Here is a 15,892-nt window from a genome sequence, read left to right on the forward strand (position 1 = left end):
CCCATCTTTATTTCCAACATGGGTCATTTGGCACTATTTATACCTGTTCCCTAACAGGTATAAATAATGCCAAATGACCCATGTTGGAAATAAAGATGGGCTGATGGGAATTCTCTTAGGCTGAGGCCTACTAGGGCCTGGGTCCACCATAAGTTCTTCTAGTACTGATAGTCCATTCCATTCAGGGTCACTGATACACCAACACGCTAGTTACATTCTACTCTGGCATTTCGGGTAGATTAGTCGCCCGCGACAAGGGAGATTTGTTGCGGGCCACTAGTCTTCCCGTGTGCTAGAGCCCTTAGGGTGAAGACACAGAGCTACTAGTAGCAGCTATTGGTCACAGCTACTAAAATAGACAATGATTATTTACTTATAACTGTGTCTACATGTGTTTTAGTAGAGGCAATTCTCAGTATTGTCTATGACAGGGAATTTTCTGGGGTTTGGTAGCAGTGACAAGTATCTGCTGCTAAGTAGCTCTGTGTGTCGTTGCCCTAAGGCTGGGCTCAAACTGACAGTGCTAAGAGATACCCAAGGCAAGCAATAAGATTTGTGCTGCCCACGGTGCATCTCAGAACAGCTGCAGCATTGGGTCAGAACTGGGACCCAGGTTGCATTACATTGGGTGCATGTATATTAGTCAATCTGCCCCCTAGTGATACAGATGCCAGGTGGCACTCACCATTCTTTCCCACTGTCTCCCTTCCCAACAGATTGAGAGTCACAAGCTGATGTTCCGGGAGAACGCCAAAGCCAAGACGGACCACGGAGCCGAAATTGTCTACAAGTCCCCCGGCCAATCCGGGGAAACCTCCCCACGCCGCCTCAGCAATGTCTCCTCTTCCGGCAGCATTAACATGACCGACTCCCCGCAGCTCTCCACTCTGGCCGACCAAGTCTCTGCCTCCCTTGCCAAACAGGGTTTGTGATGCGCTACCCCCACCGGGGAGGGAGGAGAGCTGCAGGTGGGGGGTTGAAAGACGCATTAATGAGATAAAAGGGAAAAAAAGAGAAAAGTTACCCAATAGAAATGCCCGCAACAATTTTGATAATGAAATTTTCCTTTTGCTTGCTTATTTATTAACCCCCCCACCCCCATCTATGGATGGGCTTCTCCGACTAGCACATGGGCAGAGATTAATGCTGCATAGCGAACCCCAGTGCTAGAGAGGGAAACTATGTGTATGTATATTTTGTTCCATAACATGACACAGGATGGGCATATGTTCAGAGTGAGTGCAGCCCCCTGACCCTTGTATCCTTCTCATAGAGCAGCTATGGATTCCTGGGGGGGGGTCACTAAGCCTGACTGGGTAGCGCTGGGCTCTCACAGGAACACCTGCTCCTACTGGGCCTATAGCCAATTACTATGGCAGATTATATATATATATATATAATGATGATACAATGAGGGCACTCAGTAAAAAGACCACATTCTACCAATGACCTTCCTATGCCCCTCCCACTTGTGGAGGCTTGAGCTCACCTTGCGGGTACCCCCCCCCCCTCAGGAGAACATAATGGAAAGCTGAGCCCCAGTATTCTGCTGTGGGCACCTGTACCAGCGTAAATGTACCCATGAAATCCCCTCTCTGCCCTGGCAGCCAAGCCAATAAAGAAGTGCGCAGGGCAGAGAGGGGATTTCATGGGTACATTTACGCTGGTACAGGTGCCCACAGCAGAATACTGGGCTATTACCCCTGTGCCAGTCCTGGGGTTGCGCATCTAGGAGCATGGTATAAATAAACCCCTTTGCACGTCTTCTCTCTCTCTCCCCTCTCCCCCTCCCCCCCCAATAACAAAATACAAGCCGAGAACCCACCCAAACGTCCCTATCACTCTCTCTGAACTTAAGTGTGTGAATTTCAACACAAACCCAGGAAATCACCGTGGCTGCTTCTTTTATTTTGCCAATCCTTTTCCCCCGCAACCCCATCCCGTTATCTTTTTATTTCAGTATTATCTGCCCCCCACCCTTCTGTTGATGTCATTCCTTACTGACCCCCCCCTCCCTTAGGATATAAGCTCCCCCCGCCTCTGCGTTGTGTCTGTGGCTGTCCATATTCTGTGTCGTGTCTGACCAGCTGGTTCACACGGTCTGTTGCTGTACAAGTGGATTTGGAAATAAAGTAATTAATACAAACGAGGACAGTGCAGAGTCTTTTTTGGTGTCAAACACGGGGTATACAGGGGCAGGAAGGCAGTTACCCAACATTATTTGCACTGCACCTGCCCACTGATACACCGCATGTTAAAACTATACAGTTATGGGACTGGTGCTCGGGTATGTGGGCATGGCTGTGCCAAGAACCATGTCAGATCCAGGGGCCGCAGGGATTTTGTCTTCTCCACAGCACATGCAAGGTAGGTATGGTTAGTACTGCAGCCTTCTGACACAGTTATATTCTGACCCAGGCAGATTCCCTGCAGCCTTGTGCCTTTATATGGTCACAGAACCCCTCAGTGACTTCTAATATCCTTATCATTTACAGTAGGGGGCACATTATCCCTTATAATACAGGAGTGATACTCAGAGTTCCCTGTATAACTCAGCCTGCAGCCTTGTGCCTTTATATGGTCACAGAACCCCTCAGTGACTTCTAATATCCTTATCATTTACAGTAGGGGGCACATTATCCCTTATAATACAGGAGTGATACTCAGAGTTCCCTGTATAACTCAGCCTGCAGCCTTGTGCCTTTATATGGTCACAGAACCCCTCAGTGACTTCTAATATCCTTATCATTTACAGTAGGGGGTACATTATCCCCTATAATACATGAGTGATACTCCGAGTTCCCTGTATAACTCAGCCTGCAGCCTTGTGCCTTTATATGGGCACAGAACCCCTCAGTGACTTCTAATATCCTTATCATTTACAGTAGGGGGTACATTATCCCTTATAATATATGAGTGATACACTTCCAATCCCTTATGGAACACACTAGGAGCAGTTAACCAATAGAAAGTAAGCAATGACAGGCCAGACAAGGGACAGTGTTTAACTGGTTTATTATTTCAGTTTTTTTTTTTTTGTTTTTTTTTTGTTTTTTTTCTCCCTTTTTTGTCTTTTTCTCCAGCACTTTGCCCAGTGCTTATTTTTTTGCAACAGGATAGACATTAAACAAAGAAAAGATTACCCTGAAAACAACAACAAAATGCATTAACTTTTTTTTCTCCTCTTCCGCAGATACAACCCAGTGGATGGCGCCCATTCCGCCATCTTTATGCTGTCAAGAAAAAAAAAAAAACCCAAACAAAATAGGCAGAAAAGCTAATAAAAAGTTATTTACAAAATACAATTCTTTAATGATCTCCTTTATACAAAGCTAAAAGTTCTCCCCTTGGTTTCAATGTATATTCTCATCGGAGAACTAAAGCCATTTATTAATGCTTAAAGATTGGGTGGGGGGGGGGGGGGGGGGGGGGAGATTTAAAATGTGTTAACCCATTAAGTGCCACAGAGCCTTTGACTGGCACAGAGAGTAAAAGAAAAATAAAGGAATTACGGGAAAAGCAGGTTAAAGACTTAAAATGAGTAGAACTTGGAACTGAAGAACAACAAGTTTAAACCTGGGGCAGGGGGTATAACAAGGACAAGTAGGAAGGGGTTCGTTTATCCTCAGTAACTGCTCACTCACTCACATTTAAACACAGTGCAAGAAGTTAGGTTTGGGGTTGCAACAGCTCTGCTTCGAATAAAGGGCCAGAACACCAGCCTGCTGCCCTTACGGTTTCATTATTCCCACACATTATGGGGCATAACATCAGCAGATTGGGGAACCAACTGTAAAAAAAGGATTTCCAGCCAATCAGAAACCAGATTCTGGTTAATAGGCAGCAATCTTATGTTGGCCAAATCTGTGTAGTTAGAGAAGTCAAGTGGGTCTTTGCCCAATTTGGTCATCCACTCACCAGGTCAAATCCCAATAGACCTATCTGGAAAGGATCTCATTGAGAGAATCCTTTCAGCCACTTTCCCATTAGATGGATTAACTGCTGGCAGGCAGTCAGGAGACCTCATACATGGGCCAATAATCTGCTGACTTGATCTGCTGGATCAAATTGTCAGCTTTTATTGGCCTGTGCATGGCCAGCTTAAGGTTTCTGATTGGGGAGATCTGTAAACAAGTCCTGTTTCCCCACTGAACACTAAGTGCTTTATACTGCAGGGATGGAGGGGGTCGCTGGGGCCTAAACGAACATTTCGGCACACAAGCTTGTGGGAATGCAGTAATGCGCTAATGGGTGGTCTCTCAGCCAATAGGAACAGAAAAAGTGTCAATATGATCAGCTTTGCAGACTGCCTGCCTTTTGCAGAAGCCGCACCCAGAGAAGGAAAGAGCAGTTACCATGTCCCCCTCCCGCAACAAAACAACAAAAATAAAGAAAAGAAAATTCTCCCCTAAAGTCCTTCAATTCACTAAAAATTGTGAAAATGGCGCACACTTCTGGGGATCAAGTTTGAATATCAAACAGTTGGATTTTTTATTTATTTTTTTCTTTTGGAGCCAAATCGTCTCTGATCAGGGGCATCGCTCTCCTCACCTCCCTATCTGTGGAGCGGTCGTGGCCTTGAGACAGGGCAGGGGGGAGAGGACGGGGGATCCTCTGGGTCTTTGGCAGTTTTAGAGCTGCAGGAAGGGCGGCGCGGCGGGCGAGCTCCTCCCCAGTCTGTGGGCTCACAAGGTCCTGTGAGTTCCCGTTTGGGACTGTATGAAAGGGGGAAGTTTCTCCGTTCCCAGGGCTGAACGGCCTGCAAAAGAGATGTAAATCAGTACAGATATATCAGCTAGAAATACTAATATACCACTGTTTGGTGCTACTTGGCCTTTGTGCATTTCTCCAGTATGCAACGGCTATCAGGTTGCTAGGGCCACTAACCCTGTGGTTTAAAGGGGTTGTTCATCTTTTGAGACAATTTGCAATTTGTCTTCATTTTTTATTATTTGTATTTTTTTGCCATTCTATAACATACTAAAAGTTAAATTAAAGGTGGGCCACCCCATTAAAGGACCGGCTGGAAAATGCTTAGGAAATAACCAACAGAAAGACAGAAGGAACAACGCCAACAAAATAAATCCTCTAAACTTTTCCATTAAACCCCCCCAGTCAGGTGTAAGAACCACGTGACTCACCAGCTCCTCGCGTCCGGAGTCAGAAATGGAGCTCTGGGTCTCTTCAGAGAGCAGACGTGAGGTCTCTCGGGAGGTCGGGGTGGGAGGAGCAGAGAGAACATCTGGGCTGAGGGGGGAGAAATCGGGGATGGCTTGCCAACTGCCTGTGTCAGGGGAGGAGGGTTGGGGTGTAAGGGGACGAGTACCAGCGGAAGGGGTGACCGAGCTTTCGGATGTTCTGTGAGTCCTGAGAGGGGAAGAAGAATACAATGGTGAGTACAAGGAATGTTTAGTTTCAATTAAAGGGAAAGAAAAATGTAAAAGTTATATATTTGGAATCACAGGCCAGGGCACAATATGCTGCTACAGCAATAAAAGGAAAGAGGCAACTTAGCAATATGGCAATAGAATAAAAGACTGAATTGAAGGAGGTTGCAGCTCTGGGGAGTAGCACAGGGAGCCCTGAACAAAATCATCCTCACTATGAAGCTTTAGATGTTACCAGATCCTTCCCTCTCTAAAGGCCAAATAAATTCCTGCAATTCCTCCTGCCACCAGCAGATGGTGCAGCTGTACATGGACTCGGATCCTTGGGAAATAGGAAGAGTCAGGCAGATTGCAGTGTTCCACATTCTATCTACTGCAGGGAACATCCCGCGGAACACTGCCTGTTGCAGACAGCTGCCTGTGGGAGTGCAGAAATGCAGTAAGGGAACGCTTGCTCACTTGCCTGTGACCTTTTTAGAGCTTTATTGCTCGCTCCAAGCATGGAGAGCGACACTCATGTCATGCAAGTAACTATGGCAACCAAACCAGCACAAAACACAACCATGGAATGTGGCACATGCACGAGAGATATTTGTTGGTACAGGCGTGGCATCAGGCACATACGGCAGTCATACTACATGGATACTCAACTATATACCCATGTGATTAACTCACGAGCCTCATGTTATAACTGGTTTTAGGGAAACACTGTTTATTATAAGGCAGTGCCAAGATCCCTCTTACCGGCTTCCGCGGCGTTGGGGAGGGACACTGCTCAGCCATCTTGCCCGCTCCTGTTCTTCGCACTTTGCATGCAATTCAGAAAAGGCAGCATCCGAGAGATCTTCCAGCTGAGTGACAGGGGGCAAAATAGGGAATAAATAATTCTATATGAGGTGAGTTGTGCTTTAGCCTCAGTGCTAAGGTCTCAGCCATTAAGCCTCTCCCCCCCCCCCCCCCCCCCTCTCAGCACCTGCTATCCACTCAGTTTAACTCACCTCCTCTGAATCCTCCTCATTATTTGGAGTAACAGGAGTGATGTGTACCACACGCCAGCTGCAAAAAAGCAAGGAAAGGGTTACTATACAGAAATATAATATGCAGAGATATCAACGTGTGCTTGGTGAAGGGTCGGCACATAGACATTGCATTGTCAGTATCCCATGGAGTATGGAAGGCTTATTGTGTCTAGAGATTGGCTGGGAGTCGGGGGACTCTGCCTGTATATACACACAGTCTGTGAGGGCAACAGGTCAGTCAGGTGGGGGACTCTGCCTGTATATTCACACAGTCTGAGTTCAGCAGGTCAGTCAGTGGCAGTGGGGGACTCTGCCTGTATATACACACAGTCTGTGAGGGCAGCAGGTCAGTCAGTGGCAGTGGGGGACTCTGCCTGTATATACACAAAGTCTGTGAGTGCAACAGGTCAGTGGGGGACTCTGCCTGTATATACACACAGTCTGTGAGTGCAACCGGTCAGTCAGTGGCAGCGGGGAACTCTGCCTGTATATACACAAAGTCTGTGAGTGCAGCAGGTCAGTCAGTGGCAGGTGGGAACTCTGCCTGTATATACAGTCTGTGAGTGCAACAGGTCAGTTCAGAGGCAGCGGGGGGGTCTGCCTGTATTTACACACAGTCTGTGAGTGCAGCAGGTCAGTCAGTGACGGGTGGGGGACTCTGCCTGTATATACACACAGTCTGTCAGTGCAAGCAGGTTGGTCAGTCAGTCAGTGTATTTGGCTGCCAGTCTGTACCTGGGTGTGAGGATTTCTTTGTACTGCAGTCTCTCCACCCTTGTGGTTGCCGCCACAGACATGGGGATGACAATGTTGTTTATGTCGTAGGAGCTTTCTGTCCTGCGGCGCCGGGCAGCCTGTTTGAAGACATAATATAGCAATATAAGTGGGGGACAACAGCAATATAAGTGGGGAAAAAAGAAAGTGCCCGACTTGCAGTTGTGGAGCTCAGTGCAGCCCTATGAGGTGGAAGGCTAAGGCCATGCTATCCCCATACGGACTGTGGAGCCACTAAGCAGGTCCCCTAAATGTTCTTCTCAAGCCTAAGGCTGCAGCCCCTATTTGCCATCTTAACAGAACATACTCACCACAGAGGCAGAATACGAAGAGATCTGCCCTTCAGATGATGCAGAAAGCTGGCGGATGAGTGGGGGCTGAGACACAGGAGAGGCACTGACTGGTGCAGGGCTGCTAATTGACGGATCCACTTGTTGTGCTCCTGCTGGGCAGAAATACAGATTAAAATAAAAAAAGAAAGCAGATTGGGTGTCTTCTATATATGTGGGTGCTGTATGATTATGCATGTGTGCACTCCCTCCTCTTACCATTTCTGTCTGGGACCCCAAGCTGCCGTCTCTTGACATGAGGAGCAGAGGATGTGACTAACGGATCCGACCTGGAGATGAGGGATCTGTCAATCTTCAGCGTGCGCAGGGGCGGTTCCAAGGGCTGTTTGGGAGTGAGATCAGCAGGTCGATGGTGGGAAACCCCTGGTGGGGGAAAGAAAAAAGTTTATGTCAGGCGGAAAAAAATACAGGATTATGGCTAAGTGTAGGAGGATAGGGAACATGCCTGGGCTAAGGCAAACACATGCGGTCAGGCTCAGACACTTACTGTGCACATTAGGAGCCCCCTGTAAGCGGTCCCCACGTGGGAGCTCAGGAGTAGATGGGAGCTGGTTAAGAGGCCGCAGTTTTAGCTTCTTTATGGACTTGCTCCTGTCTTGTTTGTGAGAGCGGAGAAGAGAGAGGAGACGTAGGCTGGTGGGGATATCTAGGAGTGGAAAGAGATTTAGAGAATGATGGAAAAGTATTTATCTTTAATATTATCCAATACGATTTCAGTGTTGAGAGTCTCCCGGCATGAGCGCCCCCATGCATAGCTCAATACCGACACGCCAACATCATAAAGCTTTATATAACAGCCACAACCATGGTTAAGTAAATTAGATCGCATTTGCTCTTATACCCCACAGGGCAATGAAACCCTAAGTACCCATCTCTCCTAGCATATACTGGACATTTGCCGGGCCTCTTTCTGACCAGCTTAGTCTGTGCCAACACTACATACATAGCAATGTGATAAATACCGTAAGAACACTGTAAGAAGCCCACATTGCTACAATGAGACTCTGTGAGAATGAGCCACCATTAAGAACAGCTTACCATCAGGGAAGGATAAGACTGGGTGAATCGATGGATCCAGCAGTGCCAGACGCTCAGCCAGGGGGTCACTGTATTGGATTTCGGCAGAGGGCCCAGGGAGACTGGCACACATAACACAGGATGAAGAAACCTCACAGACATGTGGGGTGCCCCTCTGAACCTGAAGGACATGAGTTAGAGATAAGACTTTCAATACATGCCCAGCAGACCCACCCAGAGAGTTATCTATCCTTCTGCCACTGCTACAGCAAGCAACATCAATCCCCATGCTGATTTCTTGGTTGGACCCCTTTAGCAAATCTATAGCCTGGCTATCTAGTTGCTTGCAACAACAGACAATTACACACACATCATTGGCTCTGTACCAAATGTCAAAGTTTATTTCCTGTGTGAACATGCCAAGCAGAGGCCAAGAAGGGTGCAAAAAGGTATGGGACCCGTTATCCAGAATGCTCGGGACCAGGGAATTTCCAGATACACAATCTTTCTGAAATTTAGATCTTTCTACCTTAAGTCTACTTAAAAATCAAATAAACCCAATAGGATTGCTTTACCTACAATAATGATTAATCATAGTTTACGCTGGATCAAGTACAAGATAAAAATGAGAATTATTAGATTAAAATGTTCCACAGGAGATGACCTTCCCAAATTCTGAGCATTCTGGATAAGTTTTCTGGATAAGGGATCCCATACCTGTACTTGGTGAAACTTTTCTTCTTTTGCTCTGTACAGGGGAAATGTTTGACTAAATAGAACCAAAGTCCTGCCTTTAAAATGTCCGTGAATGCACAATGGCTCCTTAAAAATCAGATTACAGACCTCCGATTCACTCTACACTTAAAGTAATGTATTGAACTAAATCTCCCACTACAGACCTTTCTTTGCCCTTCTTCCTTCTAAACCCACACTTGCCCAGTCCCCTCTTCAGCTTGCCCACGTCCAGCTCACCCCTCCTCACCTTTTTGTTGAGCGGCAGTAGTCGATCAGGCCTCACAATCCTCCTCCGCTTGCAAGTGACAAGAGGCCTTGTCCTAGCACAGACACAGGTGGAATCTGGTTGTGGTGACAAAGGCTTACTGAGTGCCAGCTCTTGGGTGTCTGAGCCAGACCGAGTGGGCAATACAGGAGGAAGCCTGTGAGTGGAGAAAAAAAGAGAAATACGCAGGGTGAAATAAAAGAATGCCAAACATCACATTTCAATACAGATACTGCCAGGAGCCTGAAATGCTTCCATATACAAATAAAACCTTATAGTAACAGCATTAAAACCTGCATATGAAGAATTTGGTAGCCTTTGCCGGATTCACCTCTCCAACAGGGGCATGTGAAACTAATATCCCCCACCCTGCTATGGTTTAGGCAGGCTTCCTTGCTATCAAAGCAGTTTACCACCTGGGGCTGCTCATTCAGCTGACTGTGCCGATAAACACACGCCAATGAAATAACTAAGGCTAAGACTAAGGGGAGACAGGAGCCCTCCAAAATGTTCTGCAAACCATGCATAATCTGCAACAATCTCAACTCACATAATTTATACATTTTTGGAACTAGTCCATGGACGTGAAGCAATCTCTTCCTCATTTTCTATTTTTCCCTTCTTCATTGGTGTTTTACAACACTTGTAGTATTTATCGGTCCTAAAAGAAATGTCTGCCCCTCTGATTTGCAATTTTTAAATGCTTCACTATTAACCTTCTTACTTGTGAGTTAAGAAACATAGATCGGTCCTTCATGCTTTTAGATTTCTTCCTTTTTCCTTATTGAAACATGTATGTGTGTATGTATTATATTAATTTATATAAAATCCATACAATAAGAAAATACAAAAAAGATACTACTACTTACATGTTAACAATCCCATTAATCGGTCTTTGCAAGGACTTGGCTTCTGTGGTGCTGGAATCAGCCTATGAAGAAGCACAAAAAGTTGACGTCCTTGTTAACAAGAAAAAAAATTAAGCCATGTTTATTGTTTGGTGCCCTGAAATGAGCCAAGTGTGCAGGACTAACATGCTTATTTTTATTCACGTGGTGCATGGCTGCATACACGTGTCAACAGCAGGGGGCGCTAGAGAACAAGAAACAGACGCAGGGAATTAAATCCACACAAAAGAGACAATCACATGACATTAGCTATGACATTAACCCCCAACTGACTGTGGTTAAGACATCTGCACGCTTATTTACAGGAGGGAAGTCTGCCCTTTCCTGCAGCAAAATACAAGCAAATAGCCACCATGTGCACAAAACGATAGTAGCTTCATTTTTATACCCACCCCCAAATCCACTCCTCAAATATGCTGCTCCTCACAGAACCACAACTCACCCGCCTCTCTGCATCTGGTGAAGGAGAAGAGGACGTTCTTGAGTCCAGAAGGGAAGAGCGCAGAGGCTCCCCAGCTGTTTCGGAAGGACATGCCTCCCCCAGGACCACTTGCCCCTAGGGACAAACAGACAGGCCATATGTTAATAGCAGATTCACTGTGCATGGGGCATTTAGAAGAAACCAGCCCTATATCACCTCCCTGGTTCCTTACCTTCCCTGAACGGAGCTGTCGGTAGAAATCTGTATGCTGGCGAATCCTGTACTCCAGGTCGGAGACATGAGCTTGCAGCCAGTTCCATCGACTCACCACATCCGCACGCTCCTGGGCCCAGCTCCATTCACACCGGCGCTTCCTGCACACAAATAAAATGATGGGAGATCGTATTTAATTGTCCCATGACTCCCTTAACCATTATCCTAATTAACAAGGAATAAAAGTTATGACTGTTCCAGTAAAATGCTGGCCAGTTGAGTTGGCAGCTGGTATTTACTGCTATATTAGGGTCACCAACAGAGCGCTTATCCGCAGTATTGTGCTCTGTGCAGGAGGTACCAAGGGTGGCACAGCTCTATGGCATCTCTCTGGGTTACAGGCTATGACAAGACCTAGTTGGTCACACCCAGCCAACACGGCACATACACAATTCAGCCCCCAGGCCAAACCATTCAGAAAGGTACTAGGGGTGGGTCTATTGTGACTTAACTGGCTCTTCCCTTTCTAGTGGTGTTTTGGTTATAATATAAAGGAGCAAGTAATGCCAACAGGCGCTCTACACTCAATGTGACAGGAGCAACAGAAACTAGCAGAGAAGTGTCAGGAGATGCATCTTGCACAAGTAAATTAAAGCTTTTTGCCTTTCTGTCTTGCATCCACCAGAACACAAGGGCAGGGGGCTCATGATATCAACAGTGAAAAACTGCTAATACAATAACACAAAATTGCCCAGAAAAGTATTCTGAGTAACTATACATGGATTGGTATGTGCCCAGTTAATGTAACATAATGCAAACAAAAGGACAGAAGGCCAAGGTTGTTTGCCCCGCAAAAATTAATCACTTTCTAATTGTTTTGGGCTATTCCTAATATTTTGCTTCTTGCACACTCACTCAGTGGCAAAATGCTGGCTTATGTATGGTAATCACCTGATCTGCAAGCGCACCAGCAGGGTACTATAACCATCAATGGAGAGGCAATTCCTAGTATTCTGCCACCTACCCACCAAGCAGAAAACCAGTGCAAATAGCCTCATGCACCACTTCCCTAAATGGGTTTGACTCTTTTATAAGAAATTGAAAGGGAGGGTGGGCAGAATGGCTTTGGAATTGCTATATATTAAGCAGAAGGAAGGCGTTTGGCGAGTCACTATGTAGTAACCAATCCTCCACAATGAACCTGCAGTCACCCAGATCCCTTGGTAAAAGCAGTCTGTATGTGGGAGGGAAGTTCAATGCAGCAAAACATCTGAGTGCATGGAAGCAGCTGTTTATCCACTTGTCCTGTCGGTGGGGGCTACGCACCAAAAGCAGAGGCCTATTTTTCATGGGCCTATAGGCTGCCATCTTGGTCAGAATGGACAGGTCAGCATCTTTTATTGGCCTGTGTATGGCCAAATTAAAATAATAAATAAATTGCAAAGCTAACTGCCCCTATAATAAACCTTTGAGACCTTAACTAAATGCAGGAGTAAAATGTCCTGCCCAGTAACACTGACTGGATGGGGATCAGGTAATGTTTGTAAGAAAGGCGGAATAGGAGCCCTGAAACATATACAGCTCCTCTGTGCTGGGACCTGGTAAAATTTTGCCAGCACATCCCAGAACACGCCTTATTGTAGGATGGCTTTACTTGCCCTTTAAATATAACCATGAAAAAGTATTATTACTCATTTAACACATGACCCTGCCCGTTACAGAGTATTTAATCATCCACATCAGTCCGCACTACTACGGAACTTTCCACACACAGCAGTGGCCATTCCACAACAAAATCCAGGTTGGGATTGAAATATACATATAGTCAGGCAGCTTAGTAGGGCACAACCAATAATGCCATACTCCTAATGGTGCACACAGCATGGGATGGTTTTTAAGAGGTGATGAATGCATTTATATTTTCCTAGTGCGGGCTTGGGTTGGGTGGGATGAAAGCTGTAATTGTGCAACAATCTTAGGGCCCCAGGATCTTGTATCATCCCCCCACCTGCCTTTATGTTCCCCTGCTGTGGATATCCATGGAATCATGTGACCCTTGTGCTGCATGGCTGGGGGTTCGACAGTCTGTCTGGGGATTTAATAGCAGCTCAGACAGGACAATCGGGAGGATTGTAGCCTCAAGGGGGGGGGCGTCTCCATACTGATCAGCGCTGACATAATCTAGGACAGGGCTAAAGCACTAACTCCATAGCTTTCATCATATGACATCATTTCTATATTAACATATGCCAAAGTAAGAGGGGGGGCATGGGGGGAGTGTGCAAATACATCAATAAAATAATAATGCCAACAGCCGACCCAAAAATAAACCGACTAAGCGACTAATGTCCCCGTGTGCCAGAGCCCTTAGGGAAAGTGTTAAACATATATGTACATAATACTAATGCAAACGAATACCACCCAACAGTTAAAGGTTAAACAACAATGGTGTGAGGATATACCAGAACTAGAGAAGAAATGTGGAAAGACGCTCTAAATTAGGTACCCCAAATCACCATATCTAGTAGGGATAGATATATAGATTAAATACCTTAACAGAGTGTATCTCACCCTGCAAAGAGTGGCCAGAATATACCCTGGGGCCTCCGACCAGTGCCCTAAATGTCTCAATGAGGTGGGATCCTTTTACCATGTCTTTTGGTAATGCCCAGTAGTAAAAGGATTCTGGCGGGAGGTGCTTGGCTATGTTGAGTCGGTGTTAGCACTCCCCAATATCCTGCCAGCCAGTTTGTGTCTGTTGGGTATATTGGAAACACTACAGCTGGGACCCCCAGCCAAGCTATGCTACCTGCAACTGCTATATTATGCCAAAAAGGCACTACTACTACACTGGAGAGCTACAGGGCCACCCTCACTGAATTTTGGAAAGACTTATAAACGACTCCCTACCAATGCAGAAACTAGTATACCAAGCTCGCGGATGTCCAGACAAATTCAAGGCCATATGGGGATCATGGCTTATGGCAAACACACCACCTTAAAAGAATCTGGTCAGTGTAAGGATATCGTGCAGATAAAGGAAAAGTGCACATGTAACCCTCCGACTTTGCATTCCCCCCCAGCTCACCCCCTCTCGCTTCTTTACCTTTTCTCTCTTTCCCCTACCTCCCTTGACTTTCTCTCTCTTCGTCTGTCTTAAAGGGACTGTTGTAAAAGTTAAAATGCAAAATAAAAACTTTAAAAAACAAACAAAAAGTCCCAAAACATAGGGGCCTGGAAGAAAATGAAGTAAGCCATGTTTTAATCAGCCCCCAGGAAGGGTTAAATATGGGCAGTGTGCCATGGGAAAGTACAACTGGGAGACAAATCTGTGCCAGCATCTGCCCGCTTACCAACATCCGCCTGGATCTGTCCATTATTATTATTAACACTTTTTTTTGTTTTATAAAGAGACAACAGATTCCATGCCCAATCACCCTTCCTCCTGTGTTTAGCTGCCCAAAAACATGAAGAACTCTCCCCTATTTGTCCACCCATGTGCTGGCCCAAAAAGGCTGATCCAACAGTTAAGGTGGCCATACACAGGCAGGTTTTAGATGCCAATCAGGCTTGTGGCCTAAAGCTGGCCAGATTTCGATCGGGTGGGCAGGTTTGATTTTCCATTGGATCAGGCTTGTTGATGCAGCCCTCAGTCCGATGGCGCCTATGCCTGCTATTTTATTACGATTGTTTGGCCCTAGGGACCAATATAACCCACCTAAGAAGGGCATACTGGGAGATAGTCCTTTGGTAACCTCACCAAAAAGTGGATCTCAACATGTATGGCCACATTTAGCCCTGGGGCCCTAAACCCATCAGAAGGCCTCATAAAAAAGTGGCATTTTTTTAAACCTGCTGACATGTATCAGTCTGTCTGTATGCCCCATACATAGACAAACAAGCCACCAACTTTGTCTAAAAAGATCAAGGCCATCCCATGGATGGGGCTCACATATCCGCCGAAGTCTCTATGTTTCTTTCCCACAAAGCTTTGCCTCAGTAACCTGTATCTGTCCCCAACTGCTCTCCCTTTAGGTGCCCTAGTTCTCCCTGTATCGGCCCCTTACAACTCCAGGCAGGTCTCATTGTGTCTGCCCCTGTCTCTCCATTTCTATCCATAAATCTGACACCCACACACCCCTGTATCTTCTCCTCACCCTCAGACATGGAGCATTTGCAGGTGGGGAAATAGTGTAATAACATAAGGCAGGAGTTAAGTACAGAATTCTCCAGTATTTTGTGACCCCAAGCATTCCCAAGCCGGAATGAGAATGAAACATAAGCCAGTTGGTTATTCATGTGGAATCCCAAATGCCCAAACCAATCAACCGGCTACTCAGAATGCAGCAAGGTGCAGCTCTTTGCATGCCAGCCCAAAGTGTTGCAGCTCAGGGCACAACCCACATGGAAACAAGTTGCAGAGCAGAGTTTGCACATTGCCCAACAGATAAACCATTATGTCTCCTGTTTTCTGCCCCTAACTTACCCACTGTGCAAATCACCCTATATCAGCCCCCTACTCCTCTACCCGTGTATGCCTGAATCTGAGACCTAACAACTGCCTCAGGGTCTGCCTATAACTTCCCTGTACCCCTTTATCTTCCTCCCTACCACTTTACCAGTGTCTACCCACATCTGCCACACATCCCTCTGCCTGTCTCCCCTGTATTTACTCCTTGTGTTTCCCGGTATCTACCTTGAACCCTTCCTCCTGTTTCCCTTTTTTGCCCTGCAACCCTTTGCTGTCCCCCCCCAGTATTTGCCTCTCACCCTTCCTCTGTCCATTTCCCTGTATTTACCCTG

The 15,892-nt window shown here is 46.2% G+C and overlaps 2 protein-coding genes across 19 annotated transcripts in view; one reads left to right on the forward strand and one right to left on the reverse strand.

Moving 5' to 3' along the window:
- Nucleotides 1–2,149, forward strand: part of mapt (microtubule associated protein tau) — a 46,690-nt gene extending 44,541 nt beyond the window's left edge. For 13 of the 14 annotated variants that reach the window (XM_012952565.3, XM_012952566.3, XM_012952563.3 and 10 more), the window contains one exon: nt 717–2,149. In XM_012952565.3, the coding sequence (XP_012808019.2) occupies nt 717–721 (5 nt within the window). In that variant the 3' untranslated portion in view covers nt 722–2,149. 14 annotated transcript variants of the gene reach the window in all.
- A 901-nt stretch (nt 2,150–3,050) lies between these two features.
- The window catches only part of kansl1 (KAT8 regulatory NSL complex subunit 1), a 37,659-nt gene continuing 24,817 nt past the window's right edge, over nt 3,051–15,892 (reverse strand). For 4 of the 5 annotated variants that reach the window (XM_031894227.1, XM_031894225.1, XM_031894226.1 and 1 more), the window contains 13 exons: nt 11,109–11,250; nt 10,898–11,011; nt 10,417–10,478; nt 9,530–9,704; nt 8,569–8,728; nt 8,018–8,176; nt 7,729–7,893; nt 7,492–7,625; nt 7,142–7,260; nt 6,386–6,443; nt 6,132–6,238; nt 5,142–5,367; nt 3,051–4,759 (listed from right to left, as the gene is read on the reverse strand). In XM_031894227.1, the coding sequence (XP_031750087.1) occupies nt 4,556–4,759; nt 5,142–5,367; nt 6,132–6,238; nt 6,386–6,443; nt 7,142–7,260; nt 7,492–7,625; nt 7,729–7,893; nt 8,018–8,176; nt 8,569–8,728; nt 9,530–9,704; nt 10,417–10,478; nt 10,898–11,011; nt 11,109–11,250 (1,825 nt within the window). In that variant the 3' untranslated portion in view covers nt 3,051–4,555. The remainder of the gene's footprint in view (nt 4,760–5,141; nt 5,368–6,131; nt 6,239–6,385; nt 6,444–7,141; nt 7,261–7,491; nt 7,626–7,728; nt 7,894–8,017; nt 8,177–8,568; nt 8,729–9,529; nt 9,705–10,416; nt 10,479–10,897; nt 11,012–11,108; nt 11,251–15,892) is intronic. The other variant, XM_031894229.1, reaches the window with a different exon arrangement.

This window comes from Xenopus tropicalis, chromosome 10 (assembly GCF_000004195.4).
Source record: "Xenopus tropicalis strain Nigerian chromosome 10, UCB_Xtro_10.0, whole genome shotgun sequence".
Lineage (NCBI taxonomy): Eukaryota > Metazoa > Chordata > Amphibia > Anura > Pipidae > Xenopus > Xenopus tropicalis.